We start from the raw sequence: 27,337 nt of genomic DNA, 5'->3' as shown, positions 1-27,337 counted from the left end.
AAGTTTTGGAGTATTACACAAAATCTTGTATTAATTTTGTACTTATCGGCTTAATAATTTAAAGAATTATATATCAGAAAATCAATTCTTAAGCGGCATCCTCATCAAATGAGTAGAAATGCTTTAAATTGGATGAATTCTTAACTTGTTTACTTTTTTTTCTATTTCTCTCCGCTTCGTTAGTACCCAATTTCCGGTGGCGATGATACACAGTGATTACATATCCCCATTCAAATGCACAGATTCAAAACACAAAAACTTAACAATAACCACTGAACCATGAAAATGAGGTCGAGGTCAGATGACACCTGCCAGTTGGACATGTACACCTTACAGTCCTTCCATACACATAATTTACTTGCCCTTTTGCTTATAGTATCTGAGATACATGTATGGACTTGACCACCGAGGTCGAGTTCGAGTAAACTGTCTGACAGTCATGATGACCTTACAAGGTACGCACATACCAAAGGAGTAGGTCCATTAAGGTCCATTAAGACCCCTTTTTTGGCCCCAAAATAAAGCAGTTTTACAAAATTGTTAAAATGTAAACTTTTATTTATTTATTGGTCAGTACAATGCTTCTGCTACATAAATTTGGGCTGTTTTTGACAATACATTGCATATATTTCGGGTACTAGCACCATTTAATTAATTGAATCAAATGAAATAGACACTAAAGTGTTTGAAAAGTGGTCAAAATCTTTCGTCAGATGAACCTGAAATTTGAGACCAAAATCGGTCCTTATCCTATTTCTTATAATAAGAGAGAATTTAACATTGCAAAAACAAACGTCAACTTTTGTAGCCATTGAATCATGAAAATGAGGTCAAAGATATTGGATATGTGAAAGACAAAGACTTTGAAACATTAGGCCTCTATATACAACGTATGAACTTATAATGAAGCATCCAGGTCTTCCACCTTCCAAAATATAAAGTTTTTAATAAGTAAGCTAATGCCGCCGCTGTTGTTGCCGGATCACTGTCCCTATGTCAAGCTTTCTGCGACAAAAGTCGCAGGCTCAACAAAAATTAAAGAATTGATCAAATTTGTGTTACAGCGCTGATGTACAACAACATTATACTAATGTGTAGTGTTGTCTCTTTGGCAATCATTCTCATACTTACTGTTGAAATGGTAAAACTTGTCATTCAACATGCTTTGAATATGTACTTCTTTCCACATTGATCTTTTTTTGTGGTGCTCCATCTTACAAAGTCTAAAGTATCCGAAATTATTTTTGCAAAGAATTCCACTAAAGGACTGTTTTAAACTTGTAGACTTGATGGAAGAGTTTTTGTTTTGATCCATGTCTAAGGCTTCACTGTGTTTTTGCGAAGAAGAACAGTTCCCTTGCTTTCTGTTAGTGTCTTTTTTTAATGATCCATACCTGCCAACTGTCACTATTTGCGGGGGATTTCCCCCATGGAGGCTCCCAAATTGAAATTTTGAAAGAGCAATTTTGTGCACAATTTAAACAAAACAATTAATTTTACAATGATTTCAGGCTTATAAAAGTATGAAGAAGCCAAAAAACAACATAAAATGTATTTGAAGGCCCCCTTGAAGGTTTTTAAGGATCATGACAGCCATCTTGCACGCAAAACCCCCATGGCCATTTTAAAAGTTGGCAGGTATGATGATCATGGATGGATACCCTATATCCTTTGATTTAGTATTGATGTCATTGAAATAAAATCATTCATAAAGCAAGAACCATTACTAATGAGGTTTTTATTTTAAGAACCAGACATAGATTTAAACAACATTTATATTAAAAAGTCATCTCCAATGTGTGTCACTCTCATAAAGTTTATCATCAGTGTGTGTTCACATGTGAAGGTTTAAGTCTCTAAACCCATTAATATTAAACCACATACATATATATCATAATCATAGGGTATAATTTATAAGGTCATTGTGTGTTCTGATGTGAAGTTAGAACCCTTAAGTCACTAAACAGATTAAATAACATGCACCACACTCATATTGTTAACCAACATTATGTGACAATGTGTTCTCATGTGAACTTTAACAAACAGATTAAACCACATGTATCACACTTATGTGTTCTCATGTGAACTTTAACACACAGATTAAACCACACACATCACACTCATATGAGTAACCAACATTGTGTGTTCTCATGTGAACTTTAACAAACAGATTAAACCACATACATCACACTCATATGAGTAACCAACATTGTGTGTTCTCATGTGAACTTTAACAAACAGATTAAACCACATGCATCACACTCATATGAGTAACCAACATTTTGTGTTCTCATGTGAACTTTAACAAACAGATTAAACCACTTACATCACACTCATATGAGTAACCAACATTGTGTGTTCTCATGTGAACTTTAACAAACAGATTAAACCACATACATCACACTCATATGAGTAACCAACATTGTGTGTTCTCATGTGAACTTTAACAAACAGATTAAACCACATGCATCACACTCATATGAGTAACCAACATTGTGTGTTCTCATGTGAACTTTAACAAACAGATTAAACCACTTACATCACACTCATATGAGTAACCAACATTGTGTGTTCTCATGTGAACTTTAACAAACAGATTAAACCACATGCATCACACTCATATGAGTAACCAACATTGTGTGTTCTCATGTGAACTTTAACAAACAGATTAAACCACATACATCACACTCATATGAGTAACCAACATTGTGTGTTCTCATGTGAACTTTAACAAACAGATTAAACCACATACATCACACTCATATGAGTAACCAACATTGTGTGTTCTCATGTGAACTTTAACAAACAGATTAAACCACATGCATCACACTCATATGAGTAACCAACATTGTGTGTTCTCATGTGAACTTTAACAAACAGATTAAACCACATACATCACACTCATATGAGTAACCAACATTGTGTGTTCTCATGTGAACTTTAACAAACAGATTAAACCACATGCATCACACTCATATGAGTAACCAACATTGTGTGTTCTCATGTGAACTTTAACAAACAGATTAAACCACATACATCACACTCATATGAGTAACCAACATTGTGTGTTCTCATGTGAACTTAAACAAACAGATAAAACCACTTACATTATATTAAGAAATTTATCAACAGTGTGTGTTCTCATGTGAACATTCAGGTAACTCACTAAACCGATTGAAACTTTAACCACTTAAATCATCATGATCATATTTAAAAAGTTTAACATATACATGTGTATTCTCCTAGGCTCCGATTGAAACTTTAACTACACATATCAAATTTAAAAAGTTTAACACATGTGTGTTTTTCTCTGATTGAAACTTAAACTACATATATCATATTTAAAAAGTTTAACACATGTGTGTTCTTCCCCGATTGAAACTTTAACTATATATCTCATATTTAAAAAGTTTAACACATGTGTTTTCTCCTCCGATTGAAACTTTAGCTACATATATGTCATATTTAAAAAGTTTAACACATGTGTGTTCTCCTCCGATTGAAACTTTAACTACACATATCAAATTTAAAAAGTTTAACACATGTGTGTTTTTCTCTGATTGAAACTTAAACTACATATATCATATTTAAAAAGTTTAACACATGTGTGTTCTTCCCCGATTGAAACTTTAACTATATATCTCATATTTAAAAAGTTTAACACATGTGTTTTCTCCTCCGATTGAAACTTTAGCTACATATATGTCATATTTAAAAAGTTTAACACATGTGTGTTCTCCTCCGATTGAAACTTTAACTACATATATCATATTTAAAAAGTTTAACACATGTGTGTTCTCCTCCGATTGAAACTTTAACTACATATATATCATATTTAAAAATATTAACACATGTGTGTTCTCCTCCGATTGAAACTTTAACTACAAATATCATATTTAAAAAGTTTAACACGTGTGTTCTCCTCTGTTTGATACTTTAACTACATATATATCATATTTAAAAAGTTTAACACATGTGTGTTCTCCTCCGATTAAAATTTTAACTACATATATCACGTTCAATAGGTTTATCAACAGTGTGTATTTCTCATGTGAACCTTTAGGTAACTCACTAAACCGATTGAAACTTTAACCACATATATCATATTTAAAAATATTAACACATGTGTGTTCTCCTCCGATTAAAACTTTAACTACATATATCACGTTCAATAGGTTTATCAACAGTGTGTATTCTCATGTGAATCTTTATCCATTTCATCACTTTCAAGGTTATCATCAGTGAAGTGTTCTCGTGCGAACGTTTACGTCACTAAACAGATTCAACCATATACATCTCAGACTCATTCATAGGGTTTATAATTAGTGTGTGTGTTCTCATATGTCTTGTTAAACTACTAAGATGACGGAACACTTTCCCACACACATGACAATCATGTGATGTAGAACCTGCATGTGCACTCATGTGCATCTGTAAATATTCAAGTCGACTGAACCCTTTACCACATATTTCACAGTGAAGATTTCTATCACCTGTATGTATTCTCATATGTCTCTCTAAACTGGTATGCCGCTTAAACCGTTTATCGCATACATCACAGTCATGAGTTTCAGTATTAGCGTGAGTTAACATATGTCTCTGTAAATTAGCATGCTGACTAAAACTTTTACCACATACGCCGCAACCATGAGATTTATCGCCTGAATGTGTCTTGACGTGTCTTTGTAAATTACTTAGATGACTGAACGGTTTACCACATATGTCACAGGCATGAGGTTTATCTCCAGTATGTGTAGTCATGTGTGTCTTAAGACTACTCTTGCGTACAAATTCACTGCCACAAACTTCACATTTGTGAGGCTTTTCACCGGTATGTTCTCTCACATGTCGGTTTAAGCTACTACTTTGGCTAAATTCTTTAGCACAAATATCACATTTATGAAGTCTTTTACCTGTCTGTTGAGCACTATTGGTCGTGATTAAGTTGTTTCCTCCCTCTAACATCTTGTTCGTAATGTTTATCTTCAGGATGAAAGATCTAGCACGATTCTGTAACGATAAAAAAAAAAAAAAAAAAATAAAGTCATCCATGTACATGATGTATACCTTATAATTATATTACATGGGGTTCAGAAGAATCTGTTATTTTGATTGGATAACAATGCTTGTGTGTCATACTTAAATTCACCTTCATATCCCAATAAAGATTAATATATATTCATGATGACACTTGCTATCACAAACTAGAGGCTCTAAATATCCTGTGTCGCTCACCTTGGTCTATGTGGATATTTAACAAAGGAAGCAGATGGAATTTCATGACAAAATTGTGTTTTGGTAATGGTGATGTGTTTGTACATCTTACTTTACTGAACATTCCTGCTGCTTACAATTATCTCTATCTATAATGAACTTGGCTCAGTAGTTTCAGTGGAAAATGGTAGTTAAAATTTACAAATTTTATGAAAATTGTTAAAAATTGACTATAAAGGACAATAACTCCTTAGGGGTCAATTGAACATTTTCTTCATGTTTACTTATTTTTAGGTCTTACTTTGCTGTACATTTTTGCTGTATACAGTTTATCTCTATCTATAATTACAATCAAGATAATAACCAAAAACAGCAAAATTTCCTTAAAATTACCAATTCAGGGGCAACAACCCAACAACGGGTTCTCCAATTCATCTCAAAATTTCAGGGCAGATAGATCTTGACCTGATAATCAAATTTACCCCCCTATCAGATTTGCTCTAAATGTTTTGGGTTTTGAGTTATAAGCCAAAAACTGCATTTTAACCCTATGTTCTATTTTTAGCCATGGCGGCCATCTTGGTTGGTTGGCCTGGTTAACGGGACACAATTTTTAAACTAGATACCCTAATAATGATTTTGGCCATGTTTGGTTAAATTTGGCCCAGCAGTTTCAGAGGAGAAGATTTTTGTATAAGTTAACGACGACGGACAACGACGGACGCCAAGTGATGAGAAAAGCTCACTTGGCCCTTCGTGCAAGGTGAGCTAAATAGTAGGTAGGTTATGCCGTAAAAAAAAAAAAAAAAGATTTTTCATGATCATAGCAAAAAAATGTATTGAATGCTTCTTTTTTTTGTAATTTCTTAGCGTTGACCATGCCCACATTTTAAGAATGAAGCGCTTCCATGCTAACATGTTTTACATGTTTTGTATGTATGTGCCTTTCCCAAGTGAGGAGCCTGTAATTCAGTGGTTGTCGTTCCTTGATGTGTTACATTTTTATTTTTTTATTTTGTACATACCGGTATATTAGGCCATTAGTTTTCTTGTTTTACATTTGTCATTTTGGGCCTTTAAAGCTGACTATACTGTATGGACTTGTTGTTGAAGGTCATACAGTCACTGTATGACCTATAGTTATTAATTTCTGTGTCATTTGGTCTCTTGTGGAGAGTTGTCTCATTGGCAAGCATACGGCACAACTTCTTTTTCATCATGTTTATATGTCGCCTCAGTATAGCCTTTTTGTGCTCCTTCCGCGTTAAGCAAACACCAATCAATCTTGGAGCTAGGATTCTTTTTAAATTTGCATTTTCATGGATATTTGATTTCGTGATTATGTAAATCTCTGCATACAATGTACATAGCCTACATTGTATAATATATATATGTAATTCTTTGAACATTATAATTTGTGGTTTAGCTGTTAACTTATATGCGTATATTTTATTTTACTTCTTCAAGTAAATAAAAATTACTTGTACAAGTAATATCCCTGACTGTATGTGGATAAGGAACACTCTAGAAATTTTTTACTTGAAAGATCTTTAGGTTTTGTATGTATATAAAAAAATTTCTATTTTTTCTCTTAAAAACGTGATAATATACCCATATCATGCATATATACTACATACTATTTGCAAAAGAACTAACCTTGCTCTTCTCTTTTTCTTCCTGATTCTTAGGTTTTTCAGTCTTTGTCCCCTCTTCACTCTGATCTGCATCCATTTTTTCTTTAGTTGTATCTACTTCAGCATTTTCAGAATTACCTCCCTTAGCATTATCCTCCACTTGCTTTTGTGGTGTGTCCATTAATCCTAAGCTCTCCTGTGTCAATGCCATCTTCTCTGCACTTGCCTCTAATTCTACTTCATGTGCCTGTTCAGATTTACCTCCCTTAGCACCATCCTCCACTTGCTTTTGAGGCAAGTCCATTAATCCTATGCTCTCCTGCATCTTCTCTGCACTTGCCTCTAATTCTACTACCTGTACCTGTTCAGAATTACCTCCCTTAGTATCATCCTCCATTTGCTCTTGAGGCAAGTCCATTGACTCTAAGTTCTCCAGTATCTATATATATGCAGAAAAGATCAATATTTTTAAAATTCAGTTTCACAAGCTTCTAATGCAATTATATAAAAAAAAATATAAATAGATTAGACCATAGGCGGATCCCCGCCCCCCCCCCCCCTTTCGTCGGAAAAAATTGGTTGATTATATAGGGAATCACTGAAGCATGACTGGAGCGGGCCCCCCTTACAGGTCCTTAGGTCAGTCAGTGGGCCCCCCCCCTTAATAGGTCAAGTTCTGGATCCGCCACTGTAGACCCTTTGATTTCCCATTTGAATGGTTTTACAAGTTAGTATTTTTGGTGCCCTTTATCATGTTTATAGCTAGCTGTTCGGTGTGAGCTTAGGCTCCGTTTTGACGCCTATACATGTACCTTGACCTATAATGGTTTACTTATATAAATTGTGATTTTGATGGAGAGTTGTCTCATTGGGACTCATACCACATCTTCCTATATCTATGGTAAAATTAACATAAAACAGTCTTTGCATATATATTTCACAGTTGAACAAATATTTTAGATTTTTTTAAATAACTTTTTATCAGTAGTGTCACCGGCATTGTTTCACTATCGATTATAAAATTGAGAATAGAAATAGGGAATGTTTCAAAGAGAAAATAACCCGACCCAAGAGCAGATAACAGCCTAAGGCCACCAATGGGTCTTCAATGCAGCGAGAAATTCCGCACCCGTATATTTACGCTATGTGTCATAAAGCTTAAAGGAGCTACATGTACCATACGATTTTTTTGGGGATGGCAAGGATGAAAAATTTTGTCCTGCTTTTTTTTTTTAAAGTTCTACATCATGTACATTTTTGTACATGAACATTGTAATTAATCTCAGTCCTGCTTATTTATTTTTCACTCTATTCGGTCCTGCCTTCTTTTTTTTAGTTTATCCTGAATTTGTTATCATGGTCGTGTTTGTTTTAAATTTCATCAAACTTTTAGTTACTGATGTGTGCTTTACATACATGTTCATGATGTTTGTCTCTTGTGTTTTTGACCATTAGTTTGGTGCTGTGTATTGATCTGACCTGAAAAAAAATGTAAGTGTTCAAATATAAAAAAGAAGATGTGGTATGATAGCCAATTATACAACTCTCCACAGGAGACCAAAATGACACAGAAATTAGCAACTATAGGTAACCATATTGCCTTCAACAATGATCAAAGCCCATACCACATAGTCAGCTTCATGTATAAAAGGCCAATATTAATAATTTGTTCCAATATCACTTTCAAAATTTTGCTGTTACAGCACTTTCTCAGGATGGGGATGGTTAGAGGAAGGATTGGGGGCTTGCAAACATGTTCATTTTAAGTTTAAACATACAGCGTCAGGTTTCAGCATTTTTCTCTCCAAAGTCAGGAGCGTGTGATTCGTTAGTTGTCATCATTTGTTGCTGTATATCATACATTGTGTTGTCATATATGTATATCATGTCAGTGGTGGATCGGGGGGGGGTTCCGGGGGTTGGAACCCCCCTTTTTTTTGGCCGATCAATGCATTTGAATGGGAGCATATAGTTGGAACCCCCCCCTTTACTCTGGGTTGGGACCCCCCCCCCCCTTTTTTTTAAATGTCTGGATCCGCCACTGCATGTATATGTTTTTCGTGTATTGTTTTGTACAGGATGGGCTGAATGTCAAGATATGATAAAGTAATGAAGTGGACAAAGCTAGTGAGAAAGAGAATTTGTCTAGAAAGTCAAGAAATGATATTATATTTTTGATAAAAGAGGGACGAAAGATACCAAAGGGACAGTCAAACTCATAAATCGAAAATAAACTGTCAACGCACTGGCTAAAAATGAAAAAGACAAATAGACAAACAATATATATAGTACACATGACACAACATAGAAAACTAAAGAATAAACAACACGAACCCCACCAAAATCTAGGGGTGATCTCAGGTGCTCTGGAAGGGTAAGCAACAACAACAACAATTTTTATTTGTCAATCAAGACGCCCCGAGGAGCAGTACAATTACAGTTTAAATTAAAGTGTACAAATAATTGTGTTGATTTTTTTCATTGAAATTACAATACATGACAATAAAATTAAAACAATATTATATAAGAGAAGAGAGACAACAAATACAGTATATATTCTAAAAGATAATGAGTGAGTGAACACAATCAGTACCGTTTTATAATTAGAAGAAGAGCTGGACTACTCATGTGTTTATGCTTAATTTAACTCTTCTAGATTTTATAAAACTATCTATTAATTTAATCATTATGTTATTAACAAATGGATCTTCATTTGACATCAACCATACAAATTTAGATTGGTCATTTAAAGTTTTAAAATTAGTAAATTTAGAGGATAAATCTGAAATAAAACTGGACCTTTCAGTTTTAAGTGATGGACATTGAAGAAGAAAATGAATTTCATCCTCAACAATGTCAAAATCTTTTATCTGGGGGTATTCCCTTATGTCTTCCCTTTTCTATTTCAAGTTCATGGGCACTAATTCTAAATTTGGTTAACTCATTTAATGTTTTACAATTATTTAACAATAAATATTTTTCAAGGCCTATATTATTTTTAAATAGTCTGTAGGTCCTTAATTTATTTCCTTGCACCATGCCAGGTTTGTCATTATTTAATTGGTTAAGCCAAATTTCATCATATTTAATTCATAGTTTTTTAATGATAATTGACTTTATATGAGATTTGTGATTTAACAAATATTCTGGGGTTAAATTAAGATATTTAAATAATGAATAAATGCTTTCCAACCAATTTTCTTTATATGTTTTAGATAAAATTTTAGACTCTTCAAATGCTTCTTTAATGAGAGAGTTATTTTGTTCTGTGAGTCTGAGCCAAAATTTAGCCATATTAAGAATAACCTCAAGAGATAGGGGGTAGCGCCCCAACTCTCCCATCACTGCTAGGTTTGTTGATCTTCTAGGTACCTGTAGAGAATATTTACAAAATTTAATATGTAATTTTTCAATAATTAGATCTTTGCACATTTGGAAAAAATAGTTGTCTCCTTTTGATTGTAACTTATTTGGAGAGAATTGACCCCAAATTTCTGAGCCATATAACAAAATCGGCTTCAGCATGTGGTCAAAAAGATGTAAAAGTGTTTTAATATTAGGTTTAAAATGGGTGAAATATCTTTTTAATTTAAAAAAGGCTTTTAATGCTTTATTATAAAGATTAAACTTAGCATCTGTAAATCTGCCAGATACAGTGAATATCATGCCAAGATAATTATATTTTTTCTCATTATTAATAAGCTGACCATTAAATGTGAATTTTTCCTTTGAAATTCTTCCTGTGTTATTAAAAATTAATACTTTTGTTTTTTTCATGTTAATTTCTAGTCCCCATTTACTACAATAATCCATTAAATTATCTAAACAATTTTGTAATCCAGATGAAGTTTCAGAAATCATAATGAGGTCATCTGCATACATTAAACAGTTAAGGCTTCTGTTGTTTAGTAAAACTGGGCAACAGCCAGAATCAAATATTTCAGGTAAATCATTTATGAAAAGTTTAAACAATGTAGGGCTCAGATTGTCCCCTTGACGAACACCAATATCTGATGGGAAATTTTCAGTTAGTGTGTTACTATTAGTTTTTACACATAGAGATGTGTTTTTATACATATCTTTAATTACATTATAAAATAAATCGCTCAATCCGAGCTTTCTCAATTTAAAAAATAATGCTAAATGCCAAACCTTGTCAAAGGCCTTTTTAAAATCAACAAAACAGGTATAGAGGCGTTTATGTCCCTGCTTAGTGTATTTATCAATTAAGGTTTTAAGTACAAACATGTGGTCACTAGTTCTTTTTCCTTTACAAAATCCTATCTGCTCTGGACCAACTATATTTCTTTTAGTTATAAACTTTTCTAATCTTTTATTAAGTATCTTTAAAAAGAGTTTTCCTACACAACTACCTATCGTGATGCCCCTAAAATTTGAGGGATCATCTTTAGATCCACTTTTATGTAATGGGACTATAAATCCTTTAGCCCATATATCAGGAAATTTTCCTGAAGTTAATACTTTATTAAATATCTTTACAAAACATTTAAGCAGAAATGATTGGCTGCACTTGAGCATCTCATTTATTATTGAGTCAAAGCTGCTTGATTTATTGTTTTTTAGTGATTTAACTGCTTCATTTATCTCTTTTTCTGTAATTTTATAATCCAATTCTGTGAAAATGTTATGCTTTTCTAGTTTATTAAGTGAATCAATTAGTTCTTTATTTACAGGTAAGGAATTTGAATTAAGCTTTTTAAAATAGTGTAACCAATCAGAGTTTGAAATATTAGATGTATCTCCTTTCGTAGAGGATTCATTACTGAGAGACAGTAGTAAGGCCCAATATTGGGATGGATTGTTATCTCTCATGTTGTCTAGTTGTACAACAAGATCTTTACGGAACTGTTTATATTTATTTTTCCTAGTTTTTCTATAAAGTTTTAAAAAACTGAAGAAGTTCCCTCTCACTATGGGGTCATTATTATATTTTTTAAATAACTTTTCCTTGTCATCTAATTGTTTACGCATTTTAATTAAAGAAAAATCAAACCACTTTGGTTGTTTCTTTATAGTTTTAGTATTTGACTTTACAGAGTTAGGGGTTTTTGGTAAAATTTGTTTTAAAGATTTATCAGCTGCCTCACAGATAATATCATTTAGTTTTAAAGTCATATTTTGAGAATCAGAGTCGTCAGACATAAATTTTGATATTTTTTCTTGCATGTCATTAGAGGTCAGAGCTGTTTGAAATTTTAATACAGACTCATCATTCCAAATATATTTAGGGGGGGGTTATCTGAGAGTGTTCACTCTGAATATCTAGGACAGGAACTTTCATATCTATATTTAACATAATAGACACCTGACTGTGATCAGAAAGATCAGCTAAAAAGTCATGAACTTTAAAAACAAACTTTATCTAATAGTTCCTCTGATACTATAAAGTAGTCAACTACACTGCTCCCCCGAGGATTATGGCAAGTTAATTGCCCAATGAAATCCCCTCTGGTTCTTCCGTTAAGAATTCTAAGCCCTGTCTGCACACATATATCGTTTAATAATTTCCCTCGGGTAGATAAGTGCACGTCTTTACTATGACGGACTGATATATCATAATCAGGGTTATAATTATCATATAAACATTGATAAAGGGATAAGATTATCTTGGGAATCATTATCTATAAAGTCAAGTTCCCCAGACCCAGTTCTGGCATTTAAGTCTCCTGCTAAAACAATTTTTCCCAATGTTGAGTACATTGCAATGTCTTTTTCTATAAGATCAAATATATCCTCATTTAAAGAATGGGTGTAAGATGAATTTTCAGGGGGGGTCGTAAATAAAACATTAATATATATCTTCTGGGAGATTAAAAAGAGAGCTACTCAACTTCAACCATATGTAGTCATTATTTGAATGCTCAAGAAATTTTACCCCTGATTTAATTTCATTTTTAACTAAAATAGATAACCCTCCTGATCTTTTGTTTGTGCGTTTTGATTTCAGTCGTATCAAATTAACAGATTTAAATCCTGGTAAAGATAGTGAATCCTCAAAGGAGCAGTGTGTTTCCTGTAAACAAAATATCTTTATTGCTCAATTCTTTGATGAACCTAGGATCACTGTATTTGTTGTATCCCTTGTGTTTAAAACCGTTGATATTCCAACAAGCTAAATGTAAACTTCTTTTATATGACATAATGTGATCAATATAAAGGCTAAATTTAAAGGTAAACCCTACCCTGTTCATATTTATAGAAATAAAAAGTACAAAAGGTAATATTATGTTAACTTGCAACATGTACACTAACAAAATTGTATTACATGCATACAATGGGAGATAACTCAAATTTGTTTCTGTAACTGAACACTTTAAAACTATTTTACATATAAAAATGTGGGTCTTTAATTTAAAGATCTGTTTTATTATAATGTGCTAAATTAAAAAAGATAATACAAAATTGGGATATCACTTTTTCAAGATATCAATTATTTCCTTGTTGGAATGCTGCCTGTACGTGTTGTACAGTATGTTTCAGTTACAGAATGTTTATTTTAGATTTTGTAATGATGGTAATATACATACATGGTAAAAGTTTATCATTAAACTAATAATAATGTGTACATGTGCATACATGCAAAATAATTGTAAGACCTGATTTAAACTACATATTGTAAAATTGTAATTTACTATTCAACAGACAAATATAAAAATCTCTGAAACACTCTTGAATTTTCTTTCTTTAAAGACAAAATACAAAATGTATGTGCTGGACACTTGGAGTGCCAGATTATATGTAAAATACTTGTACAAATGTTTGTGTAAAATGACAGTTCAAATATTTTATATAGTTACATAAAAATGAAACATGCGTTTATCTGCATACATGTACATGTATATATGATACATATCTCTATATTAAGACTAATATGGGGGTTGAAAATAGGGGTACATATAACCGGGGTGATAGCCATAAGGGCCAGGAGTACCAGATTGGAATGTATCAGCTCTTTCATTGTGTCTGGCATTGTTCTGATATTGATGTCGGTTGTCTCTATATGTATCTCTATGTGTTGGTCTATAACCATTTCTAGAACCTGAATCAACCTTTCTTGTTACCTGCCTGAGGTCTAATTTTAGACACTTGCCAACAGATGATTTAATATTGGCAGCAAAAATTTTTAAACCTTCATTTGACAAATGGATTCCATCTTGTGAGAAAAATTTCCTGATTGGGTCCCCCCGAATACAAAAACCTTGATTCTCACATATTGACACTAAATTAACATTCATACAGGAATATTGAATAAGGATAATGTAGGTTTTTATCTTTTCATTTAGTGATATATTTTTTTAACTGTTAAAAAAGGTAGTGAAATAACAATTTTGGTGTTTGCATGTTTGTCTTTAATGTTATCAACTAAATCTTTGCATAATTTGACGCATGATTCTGGGTCTAGATTCCTGAGATCCTTGGTGAAAGTGTGGATAAAGATACTATCAAACTGTTGTTCACATTCACTCAACTTATCCTTGGCTTCTTCAAAGGAATAAACATTAAACTTGCTGACTTCACATCCATTGAGTAAATAGTTTGTTCTTAAGTTTTTGATGTGTGAGTTTCCTACTACTGCTACTTGTTTCAGTGGCTTAATAGTAGCAGTTGTAGGTTTATAATTGTCCGAGTTTATAGATATTGTGTCTTCATCCAATAATAGCGGCTGAAATCTATTCTGTGTATCAATTAGATATGTGTTCTCCTGTGTATGTTGCCTGGTGTTATTTTCTAATCGTCTTGATGGTTGTCTAGGGCTGTTATTCTTGTGAGATACATGATTGTTATTTTCGTCGTTCCTTTTGATCTCATTTGATTTTGCACATATAAGCATGGCTTCACATGTAGTTTTTAATGTGTCCGTCATTTCAGTAGTTTTTTCACTGATCTTACCTAGGGCATCAGTTAGGCCGTCTTGCGTCTGAGTTATGAAGTCTATTTTCTGTGTCAACGTGCACAGATTTTTTTCATTTTCTAATTTAGCTTTGAGTGTTGCATTCTCCTTGCTCAGGTTTAGAACTTTCTGGTCTATATTCTGGTGTTGGATTTTAATTAAGTTTTCAATTTTGCTATCGAAATATGGTCTATCAGTTTCACATTTGCTGTCAATTTCATCTAGTTGTTTAGATAGCTCTTTAGTTGTTTACCTCTTGCAAATTTAAAGTCTTCTATCTGTGACTGAAGCAAACTGATTTGGTCATCTTTGCAGGATTCATGTGTGTTAGTAATGGCTTGAACGACACTCTGCTCTATTCTAGATACTATTTCAAGGGTATCATCTTTATTCGTGCACTTGGTGCAATTCTCTGTATTTATATTTTGTATATTATTAGATTTGATGGGTTCCCATTTATCTTTAAATTGTTGTGGTACTTTTGAGCAACTTTCACATGTGTATTTTCTTGATGATGTTGTCAATATAAAAAGTTGGTAGCTAGGGAGACAGGTGCATTTATAGTGAGTCCATTTGCTGCATTTGCTGCATAAAATCATAAATTCGTCACATACTTGTTCACATGTGGTACATTTTGGGATGATTTTATTTTGAATGTCATCTGTTAATGTCTGAGTATTTGTTTGTTCACTGATCATGAATGTTTTGGGGGTAGTTTCTTCTTCATTATCAGATAATGGTTCATGTATGGCACAATTATTGTCCGAATCATCCCCTTCTTGTTCGTCAATGTTAAATGTATCTTTGGTGCAATGGACGCCATTGCATTTATGACCAAAATGTTCTGGGGTTTTAGGGTTGTCAGTTTCATCAAACACTGGAATTTGGTTGCAGGATGAGAATGTTGAACCGGCTAGTAAGAAGTTTATAGCCTGATCCAAAGACTTGAAGCCTTTGAAAACCGCGTGCTTGAAGCGGTGTACACTTTGTTCGCACCTGCTCCATTCTGTAAACATGGTAAAGATTCCAATTGTTACCCCTCGAGCAACACTATAAAACTTTTTCGTGGACATAGTTGTTCATTTAAAACATTAATTTACAGGTCTTGTTATTCAGGGTTAAGGAAAAACCTTCAATTTAAGCCTTGGTAAAATTTCACATGGGCATCGCCATTTTACTGGAAGTAGTAAGCAGATCCTGCTCCACATGGTAAATCATTTGATATTGACAATTCTGTTTATGAAGTCAATTTATCCTGAGACATAAGCAATTGCAAACAACTTAAACATGTTAAAGTAAACATGTTAGAGTTAACGTACCACAACAGCTGACATGATGTTTTTTTCACAAATATTAGGAAAAACAATGTAAGAAGTTTTATACCCCAGTTTTCACGGTTTTTTAACCCCAGAAAAAATAGCTTGCCCTATAAACCTAGTATCACCCCATGTTTTATGACATGAGCCCGATCTGTTGTACTTTAGTTAAGTTTTTCCAATTGAAATGTTTAACCATGTCAACGTTTGTCATGTTTGTGATTTCAGCTACAATGTACCTATAGACAGATAGACATGATAGAGTATAGTATATAACGTGAGGGTACCCAAATTGCACCAAGTACCAACATTTCACCTATTTAGCAAAAATAGCAACGGAAATCTAACAAGATTTCCTTGAGAGTGACTTCAAAATTAAATTGGTGAAACCATATATTAAATAATGTCCAGATACATCTACAAAATAAACACTTAATGAAAATTTTTGTCTGAAGTATATATAAACGTAGGTTAGAAAACTGTCAAAATAGGTGCAATTTGGGTACCCTCACGTTATATACATTTGTAGGCATATCGATTATGTGATAGTCGGTTAAAGAGCTCACCAGAGCTCATGTTTTCTCTGTTATTATGTATATATATGCCGACTCTAAATAAAATTTACTTACTTACTTTAATACTACTAGGCATATTATCATGATTATCATGATCATGATGATTATAGCTTGCAATAAATTATAACAATGTGTAGATTTTTCTCATTGTAGAAAGTCCATGCAGTTGCCTTTCATTTATAACATTATGCATCTACTTTGAACTTTTTGTAGGATAGTTTTCTCACAATATTTGACAATCATAAAATTTTAAATTATTTAAATTAGTTTATCATGTTTACCTGTTTACGGTTTCAAAATGGCAAATATATCTGTCTGGACAAGTAGATACTAGATTCTATAAAGTGACAGTCTATCCATATATGATCTACTTCATGTTGTTAAATAAGATAAACTGTTGTCTACTGACAGTGTAACCCAAAACTTACTTTGTCTTCAGAGGGACAATATAAGTCGAGGGAAAGAGACCAACGTTATCATTCTGTGTATAGTTCCCCTACCTTATCTGTAAGTCGTCTCTCTGTTAGGCGCACCACCTTATGGTGTATTCAGGGATTTGATTTGGGCATGAATCCGCACATGTTTAAATCGGCACCATGATTAATATTATGTTTTACAACAATTCAAGACTCAAGTTTTTGCATTTAAAAAACGGTCTCACTAATTAGCGACAAGAAGAATTTCAGCTACAAGAAGCGTCCGAAGGTGCAAAAAGATGCGACAAGAAGAATAATTTAACAACAAGAAGCGTCAAGAAGACTATTTAGCGACAAGAAAACATATTTTTTCAATAAGATTATTTATTCCAAATATTTTTTTTTTAAATATGCAAAAGAAAACAAAATTGGCAACAAGAAGTTAATATGCTATCAATAAATATATACTTAGATCTAATTGTTACATTTATTTGTGATACCCAAGTTTTATTATTCTATTATTTATTTTGAAATCATATATTTGGCTCATGGTGTCACATTTATATTTGTGACACATTACAAAAGTTCCGATGGGAACTTAGTTAATTGTTATAACAGAGACATGTATACAACCCATTGGTGGCCTTCGGCTGTTTTCTGCTCTATGATCCTCTATGGTCGGGTTGTTGTCGCTTTGACACATTCCCGATTTCCTTTCTCAATTTTACGTGTTATGTGTGTTTCTGGTTATAAACAATGCCATAATCAATAATATGAAGCTTGACCAATCCTTGTCATACACTTAGAGAACACTTTACTGAAGCAAAGATACTATACCATCAGATAGCCTGACAGCTGCTGGCATCATGACTCTCACAGACATTACAGAAAACGTTGCCGAGCTAGGACCCTCCAAAAGAAGCGGCATACAAACTTGTGAAAGAGCTGTCTGCCTATTTCATTGGTCTCTTGTAGAGAATTGTCTCATTGGCAATCATACCACATCTTCTTTTTTATATGTTCTTCAGGGTTTGTAACTAGTGATGTGTGGATGCAGTAGAATGTGTCTCTGTGCCTGTAATTTATGCCTATATATTTTTTACAGTTTGGTATTTTTGCTTGTGAGAGCTAAAGCGGTCTTCATATTCCATTGGTCTCATTGGCAATCATACCACATCTTCTTTTTTTTTTTTAAATACCCTTTCTTGGATCCCAGACCATGCTAATGTAGCCGGAAACGAGATGGCGGACAATGTCAGATGTGAAAAGTGCACCGCTGGGTGCGAGATTTTCTCGCTACGTTGAAATCGTTGAAGACCCATAGGAAGTCTACGGCTGTTGTCTGCTCTTTGGTGGCGTTGTTGTCTCCATTACCATTCTCAATTTTAAATATGGTAAAGTGCATCTTCAGTTCATGTTTTTATGTATTAGCATAATGCCTTTCGTCATTATTTCAAATAATTTTTAGCCCATGTTTTAAACTTTAACGTATGATTAGTCTTTTTTCAATATTTTTTTTCTCAACAAGAGGCCCTCAAGAGCTAGTACCGCTTAACAATAGTGACTCACTTATCTTTTTTTTCTCAGAAAATATCACCAAAGGGGAATAACTCTAACATGTCTAATTCAGCAATGATGACGTATATATGTAATTCTTATGATGAATACTCTTGCTTTTGAAAGTTTATATAAAATTGAGAATGGAAATAGGGAATGTGTCAAAGAGAACAACCCGATCATAGAACGGACAACAGCAGAAGGTCTCCAATAGGTCTTCAATGCAGCGAGAAACTATCGCACCCGGAGGCGTCCTTCAACTCGTTTATTAGTTTAGTGATAATCTATTCCATTATCATAATATTCAAATATGCAAACATAAAAGACTATCGTCTTTAAAGGGAAATAACTCTCAATTGATTCAGACTGACAATTTTGATCTTGTTGACACATTTTGTAGATTTGTTTCTTGGTGATCGTTTTTGCTTGTAAGTTTCTGTTTTCGATATTCGAGATAATACATGTAATAGGCGAAAAAGAAACATATTGGTAAAATTTGTCGTTTAAGGGCAATAACTCGTATAAGGTGTTGTCTGAAATTTTTGATATCAATAGGTATTATTAGATCTCATTATACAACCAAACAGACGACGACAGACGCCAAGTTATAACAAATTCTCATATTCTAGCCAGTTGAGAATTTCAATAACGGTTGGGAAACAGACTAATGTGGTTTGAGGTTTGTTCATTGTTTAAGGTCGCACGGTGACCTAAAGTTATTAATTTCTGTGTCATTTGGTCTTTTGTGGAGATTTGTCACATTGGCACTCATTTCACATCTTCTTTCACGGTCATATTTACATAATTTATACCAAATCTTTAAGAAATTTATTCAATATAAATTAAAAATATCAGGAACATAAATCTAATTTAGGAGTTAATTCCCCTCTATGTATTTTACTGTGTCTCTTTAAAGTTGTAACTTCCAATAAACCCTTTCCAATATATGCTGTCTAAACCCACCACCACATACACCACAGTCATAAGGTTTACCACCGGCATGTATTCTCGTATAAGACTTTAAACCACTATGCTGGCTAAACCCTTTACCACATATATGTATTCTCATGTGAGTCTTTAAATCACTATGCTGGCTAAACCCTTTACCACATATATGTATTCTCATGTGAGTCTTTAAATCATTCATGGCTATGTAAAATATCAAGCTGGCTAAATCCTTTAACACATACACTACAGCCATAAGGTTTATCACGTGTATGTGTTTTCATTTGGCTATGCAAAATATCAAGCTGGCTAAATCCTTTAACACATACACTACAGTCATAAGGTTTATCACGTGTATGTGTTTTCATTTGGCTATGCAAAATATCAAGCTGGCTAAATCCTTTAACACATACACTACAGTCATAAGGTTTATCACCTGTATGTGTTTTCATGTGGCAATGCAAAATATCAAGCTGGCTAAATCCTTTAACACATACACCACAGTCGTAAGGTTTACCACCTGCATGTATTCTAATGTGAGTCTTTAAACCACTATTCTGTCTAAACCCTTTAACACATACACTACAGTCATACGGTTTATCACCTGTACAATGCTGTATGTGTTCTCGTGGCTCTGTAAATTACAACGATGACGAAACCGCTTACCACATACATCACAGTTATGTAGTTTATCGCCTGTATGTGTTCTCATGTGAATCGGTAAATGACTGAAATGACTAAACCCCTTACCACATTCAAAACAGTCATAGGTGTTTTTTACCTGTATGTATTCTCATGTGTCTCTGTAAATTACCATGATGACTAAACTGTTTACCACACACACAACAGTCATAAGGTTTATCACTTGTATGTGTTCTCATGTGTCTCTGTAAATTACCATGATGACTAAACTGTTTACCACACACACAACAGTCATACGGTTAATCACCTGTATGTGTCCTCATGTGAATCCGTAAATAATCATGTTGACGAAACCGTTTACCACACACATCACATTTATAGGGCTTTTCACAGTTATAGGGTTTTTCACAGTTAATGGGTTTTTCACCTGAATGTGTTCCCATGTGTATTTGTAAACCAGCAAACTGACTAAACCCCTTACCACATTCACAACAGTCATAAGGTTTATCACCTGTATGTGTTCTCATGTGAGTCTTTAAACCACTATGCTGTCTAAACTGTTTACCACATACACCACAATCAAAAGGTTTATCACCTGTATGTGTTCTCATGTGAGACTTTAAACCACTATGCTCTCTAAACTGTTTACCACATACACCACAATCAAAAGGTTTATCACCTGTATGTGTTCTCATGTGAGATTTTAAACCACTATGCTGTATAAACCCTTTACCACATACACCACAGTCATAAGGTTTATCACCTGTATGTATTCTCATGTGAGATTTTAAATTACAAAGCTGACTAAACCGTTTACCACATACATCACAGTCATGAGGTTTATCACCTGTATGTGTTCTCATGTGTCTGTGCAAAATGTCAAGCTGGCTAAATCCCTTACCACATACACCACAGCCATAAGGTTTATCCCCTGTATGTGTTCTCGTATGAGTCTGTAAATTACAAAGCTGACTAAACCGTTTACCACACACATCACAGCCATAAGGTTTATCCCCTGTATGTGTTCTCGTATGAGTTTGTAAATTAAAAAGCTTACTAAACCGTTTACCACACACATCACAGCCATAAGGTTTATTCTCTGTATGTGTTCTCGTATGAGTTTGTAAATTAAAAAGCAGACTAAAACGTTTACCACATACATCACAGTCATGAGGTTTTTCTGCAGTATGTGTTCTCATGTGTACCTGTAGGTTACTACTTCCAACAAATTTTTTCTCACACACATCACATTTGTGTTCTTTTTTAGCAGTTTGTGTTCTCATGTTTGTCTTTAAGTCTATAACACGACTAGTTTTTCTAGCACATAATTCTGTAACCATGGTGACACGACAATTTGTTCTAGAACAAACATCCTGTTCCTTCAGTTTATTACCAGCCTCTGTTCCAACATGTCTGTGAAGAGTACCATTGATTGTGACTAGATCCTCTACCATATTCATCCTTATAGGTTTATCTCTGTAAGAAACAAACAAAAAGTGAAGACTAAAACCGTTTTAAACCTCCCTAGTACTTTTGTAATATACATATAAAATATCTATGTTGTATATATACAAAATGTAGTTTTTGGTGTATTACAACATATTCTGCATATATGCATCTACATGTTAACTTAGGGTCGTTCTTCTCCAATAATATAATTAAAGTTACATATATAGTGTGTCAGTGACCTAATACGATATATACCGGGTCAGTAACTTCCATATGGGGTGAGAGCGAATCAAGAATGTGTCCATAGTACATGGATGTCCCACTCACACTATCATTTTCTATGTTCAGTGGACTGTGAAATTGGGGCCAAAAACTCTAATTTGGCATTAAAATTAGAAAGATCATAATATAGGGAACATGTGCAGTAAAATTAAAGTTGATTCATGTTGGACTTCAACTTTATTAAAAACTACCTAGACCAAAAACTTTAACCTTGCCCGCATTTGGCACAACTTTTTAAAATTTTGGATCCTCAATGCTCTTCACTTTTGTACTTGTTTGGCTTGATAAGGGAGCTACCATTTGATTTTTATGGGGGGGGGGGACTCTCTGTCCTGCCTTTTTATTTTTCACTCTATTCGGTCCTGCCTTTTTTTTATTAGTTTATCCTGACTTTTTTTACCTAAATTGTCATCCTGCCTTTTTTTTTTTTGCAAAGTGTCTCATCCTGCCTTTTATTTTTACTCAAAACTCCTGTCCTGCCTATTTTTTTCAAATTTCATCCTAGCCCCCCCCATAAAAATCAAATGGTAGCTCCCTAATTATTTGATTTGAGCTTCACTGATGTGTCTTATGGAGACGAAACGCGCGTCTGGCGTACTAAATTATAATCCTGGTACCTTTGATTAACTATATTAACCTTGAGCGGGACAGACAGAGGGACAGAGAAAAACGGACGGACGACAAAAAAAAATTTCCATAATGCGAATTGTTCGAGTTTTATGTTTCGAGTTTGTCACATGGGACAACGCTAAGTAAACGTTTTTTTTTCTGACTATCTGTGTCTTTCGATGCATATGCATATAATATGTTTACTTTTTCTCTATCATAATGTAAAAATGTAAGAAGCAATCTTTATTTTCATGTATAATTTGAAATGTTTATTTCAGCATTTCTAAGAAAATTTCCCTGTCATATATTTACTTAGCGCTATTTTTCGTGGTAGTAGCAATATATATAACGTTGCGTCCATGCATGTGATAACGTTACGGAAAGGCACGTGATACGTCTAACAATCGAAGCATGTGATAAATTTTTAATATCAGCCCATATAAAATATAGAATTCACGTTAGCATGGTTAGTTTAATGCTATTATCATACTGAAAAAAAATATATGTTTGTTCCTCTAATTATTATGATAATAAAGAGATGCGTTATAAGCACATGATACGACCGTTGCCCTGTTAGCTTGTCTTTATGCTTTAAATGATTTTTTTTTTGTAGATTAATTAACGAATAAATTTTCTCAATCTAATTAAATTAAATCTCCTCACTCGCTCATTTTTTATGCTTGGTCGCTACCCGGAAGTTAAACTGGGGGGCTCAATGGCTGATATCAATATTGGTCCCGAGGGCTAATAACCAACCTTGACTTCCGGCTATTAATGGCAATGCAAAAACGTATATATCAGTACAAAATATTTTATAAGTGTTTTTTATACGCCCGTCTAAGACGGAACGTATTATGGTATACCGTTGTTCGTCCGTCAGTCCATTCATCCGTCCATCGTACCGTCCGTCCATCCATTAATCCGTCCGTCGTACCCATGGTACCGTCCGTCCGTCCATTCATCCGTCGTACTGTCCGTCTATCCTTCCATCGTCCACACTTCGGACAATTACTAAAAAACGCTTCCACCAACTTTTATGAAACTTTGTGGAATTGTTTATATCTGTTGAATTAAGCTAACTTCAATTTTATAAATTTCAGATTTTACGTTTTTCAGTTATGAAATTTTATACTTAAAAACGGGGGATTTTTCCAGTTTTTGGACAATTATAACTCAAAAACACTGTCACTTTGGTGAATTGTTTACATCTATTGATGTAAGATCCCTTTTGATATGTATAAATTTCAGATTTCACATTTTTGGCTTTACGCAGTCTTATTAAAAAAAAATGACGCTTTTTTTCCAGTTTATCGGATAATAAATCAAAAATGCTTTCAGCAGTTTATGATGAAACTAATGGTAACTTGTTTATGTCTATTTAACTAAGTAGCCTTTTGTTTTTATATAATTTCTAATTTGATCATCATGTTGTACAGTTGTGGAATTTTTCTCCATTTAAAAAATGTCGGAAACGGCCAAGAAAATTTTAATCTAATTAAAATTAAATCTCCTCACTCGCTCATTTTCCACCAAAAACCACCATATCGTATAATAGAAAAACACCTTCGTACCTTCGTATAATAGAAAACTACCATACCGTATAATAGAAAACTACCATACCGTATAATAGAAAACCATCTTTGTATAATAAAAAAAAACCACCTTCGTATAATAGAAAAGCACCTTCGTATAATAGAAAAGAACCTTCGATTAATAAAAAACCAGCCTCTTATTTAAAAAGGACATATAAGACAGCTATGGCGTTCCATATGAAACCACACATTTCATAAGACTTAGTCTATATACATGATATATAAGCTTGAATGAATTTTCGAGAAAATAAAATCATAAATCCATGAAGTTCTAAAGATTTATTGTAAAATAACTGGTTTCTGCCACCGAATGGGATAGAGAAATTGCGCTCCATATGGAATATATCGTTGATTATCGTCCCTTGTGAAACACGTGGGATTGTAAACAAAGTTCAAATCGTTTGTAATAAACTCTTGTAAAACACAAATTTTTGGTGTATACTATTATTATGAACTATTCTAATGAGTTTACTAGTGACGTTCGACTATTTATATGAACTAAATAATTAATAAAATCATGTATTTACCTAAAAATGGTTTGGAAACTTGGTCCGTGGAGTTGTTGTCTATGAAACACCAAGATAACATTTATAGTAGCTAACGGTTACAAACTAATTAGAGTATAAACAAAGGAACACACGGCCGTGATAAAAATCTTTATTATCTTCAAAAATAAGAAATATCACCAATATTTTATAATTAAGTAAGTTTATTCCGATAACCTTTGTGAATACAATGGTGTACAGAAAATAATAGAAACAAAGTTACACTCTGTCACAACATCGGTGAAACATGAGCATGACGAGGTTAACATAGAAATATTTAAATATGTACCGGATTGTCTTTAAAATAAAAAAGTTTGATAGCAAAGTAATATTTTGACGAAATAATGTTCTCTTTCGACATTTGAATAGAACAACTTGCTTTCATGAACAAAACGTGTTAGTTAAAGTGGTGTGAAAATTCAGATTCAAGGCTTGCATGTGTTGATCGTTTATAACAGTATCGTTTTATATATTTTGCCGATGCATGTAACTATCGGCACATGCGTATTGTAGTGTTTCGATTCAATATTCAGTATTCGGTTTGAACAGATTACGTACCATCGATATACAGCTTGTCTCTAACCAACAGTATACTTTCCTTTTTTCCCTTCTTGCCTGTTTTGCCATCGGGTATAATATTTTTCGTTTTTCTTCTATTTCTTCTTGTACTCCGAAATGTGTCCCTTTTAATTTGAATCCATTTTTCAATACAAATTCTTTGTCCTTTGTTGAAATAAATTTTGCCAAAATTGGACGATTACCTCTGCGACCTCTTTTCCCGAATCTGTGAACTGTAACAAAGTTGATTTTTTTGTCAATATTTAATTTTTGTTTGATAAACGAATTGAGTGTCTCTTCTGTGTTTTCTTCCGAGTGAAATTGAATTCCAGAAAATATTAGGCTTGTTTCCATAGAGCGCCACTTTTAGCTCAATAACATCATCTTTATGTTGCAATTCTGCAGTTTTTAAACTTGTAATGTCTGATATGTTTTCTTTGCACCTATCTACCACGTTGTGCATTAGGTGACCCATGTTTGCAACGCTCCCTTCCGTTTCAGTGCTCCTATTTGTCACATACTCTAAATTCTTTTCTATATCATCAACTCTATGGGCAAGTGTGTTAACCGTGCATTGGATAAGGGAGCTACCATTTGATTTTTATGGGGGGGCTAGGATGAAAAATTTTGTCCTGCATTTTTTTTTTAGCTGTAATCTCTGTCCTGCCTTTTTATTTTTCACTCTGTTCGGTCCTGCCTTTTTTTTTTTAGTTTATCCTGACTTTTTTTACCTACATTGTCGTCCTGACTTTTTTTTTTGCAAGTGTCTCATCCTGCCTTTTTTTTTACTCAAAACTCCTGTCCTGCCTATTTTTTTCAAATTTCATCCTAGCCCCCCCATAAAAATCAAATGGTAGCTCCCTAACAGCTATCTTCTTAATTTGCCTTTCAAACTTCTCAAATCTATGCTGAAGATCGCGAACAACTTCTTAAAGCATTGTAAAGGTAATAATTATACATTCTCCTTCTCGCAATTAACAGAAACTCTAATTAATTATAGATGTTATCTTTCATAATTGAAACATAACACTATAAATGCTAAGCAATTGGAAAATACATGTAGTGTCCGCAACATTTTTAAGACCTCTAAGTAGTTACTACTGTAATCACTAGCCAGTCAGCACTGAGGTTGTGAGTTCGAAACCCCGCTCCTGAAGGTGCACTCGACTTCAATCTTAATTGACTAGAATGGTCAGTTTTCCTATCAAAGGTCGGTGGTTCAGTTTCTCCGGGCACTCCGGCTTCCTCCACCAATAAAAACTGACCACACGAAATAGCCTAAATGCGATGCTTAAAAGTGGCGTTAAAACACCAAAAATCAAATCAAATCATAAAACTCCAAAGTTTACCGATTGTCACCTTATAGTAATTTAAACAATCAACACACAATCATGGATATTGAGAACGTGTTTAACATGTACAATCAGATAGAAGTTTATTTCAGTGACAGATCCATGTGTGATCATGTGCGATCACCGGATTTTTTAAATGTGGACAAATTGAAGAATTTTCTTCAGAAAAAAGTATATGCACATAAGTCAAATGTAAGGTTAATAATGAAAACTATCCATTTTGTTATGCATCATTTTTTTTTAATTTGGGGTTTCATATGACTTTTAGGAACGCTATCGAATTCTATCTTGATCTGTGTTTTGTAGTAATTAGCATTGTGTATAATTTTCATAACATTTGGTAGAGGCAAACTCCAGTTAGAGAACGGAAACCAATTTTGGGACGTACGGACGTACGTACGTACGTACGTACGTATAGACGTACAACGGTAAAACTTAATGCCCCTCCGCTATAGCGAGGGCATACAAACCTTAATTATTGATGTAATCATTTAAAATACAAACATAACAAAACTTCTGAAAAATGGAAATGAACACATTACCGATAAAACAGATGAGGTTCTTCACAAACATGTTCTAGAATTTACTTCTAGAGACATACCTCTTTCAGAAAAATTACCAGATTATTCATTCAATTCGTGACAACCCTGTGCTAAATATTGTGAAACAGCCGAAACCACTCCAATTGACGTATGGAATATATCATATGACATCGACCTTTCCTGGACATTTATAACTC

General features: G+C 33.6%; 1 protein-coding gene and 1 pseudogene across 2 annotated transcripts; both read right to left on the bottom strand.

The window, feature by feature from the left end:
• Positions 1-1,720: 1,720 nt before the first annotated feature.
• LOC139495105 (zinc finger protein 239-like) lies at positions 1,721-17,114 on the bottom strand. 2 transcript variants are annotated; one of them, XM_071283258.1, is made up of 4 exons: positions 16,933-17,113; positions 8,265-8,327; positions 6,871-7,287; positions 1,721-5,010 (listed from the first exon to the last, which is right to left on the bottom strand). In XM_071283258.1, the coding sequence occupies exons 2-4, from the start codon at positions 8,298-8,300 to the stop codon at positions 4,273-4,275; spliced, it is 1,191 nt and encodes a 396-aa protein (XP_071139359.1). In that variant the 5' UTR covers positions 8,301-8,327; positions 16,933-17,113; the 3' UTR covers positions 1,721-4,272. The 2 variants fall into 2 exon arrangements, with proteins under 2 accessions (XP_071139359.1, XP_071139361.1); XM_071283260.1 differs by lacking the exon at positions 8,265-8,327 and having other exon boundaries at positions 16,933-17,114.
• A 2,324-nt stretch (positions 17,115-19,438) lies between these two features.
• On the bottom strand, positions 19,439-24,695 carry LOC139493967 (zinc finger protein 271-like; annotated as a pseudogene).
• Between the last annotated feature and the right edge of the window lie 2,642 nt (positions 24,696-27,337).

Source organism: Mytilus edulis, chromosome 11, assembly GCF_963676685.1.
Source record: "Mytilus edulis chromosome 11, xbMytEdul2.2, whole genome shotgun sequence".
NCBI classification, from domain to species: Eukaryota; Metazoa; Mollusca; class Bivalvia; order Mytilida; family Mytilidae; genus Mytilus; species Mytilus edulis.
This window is presented reverse-complemented; position numbering and strand designations above follow the sequence as displayed.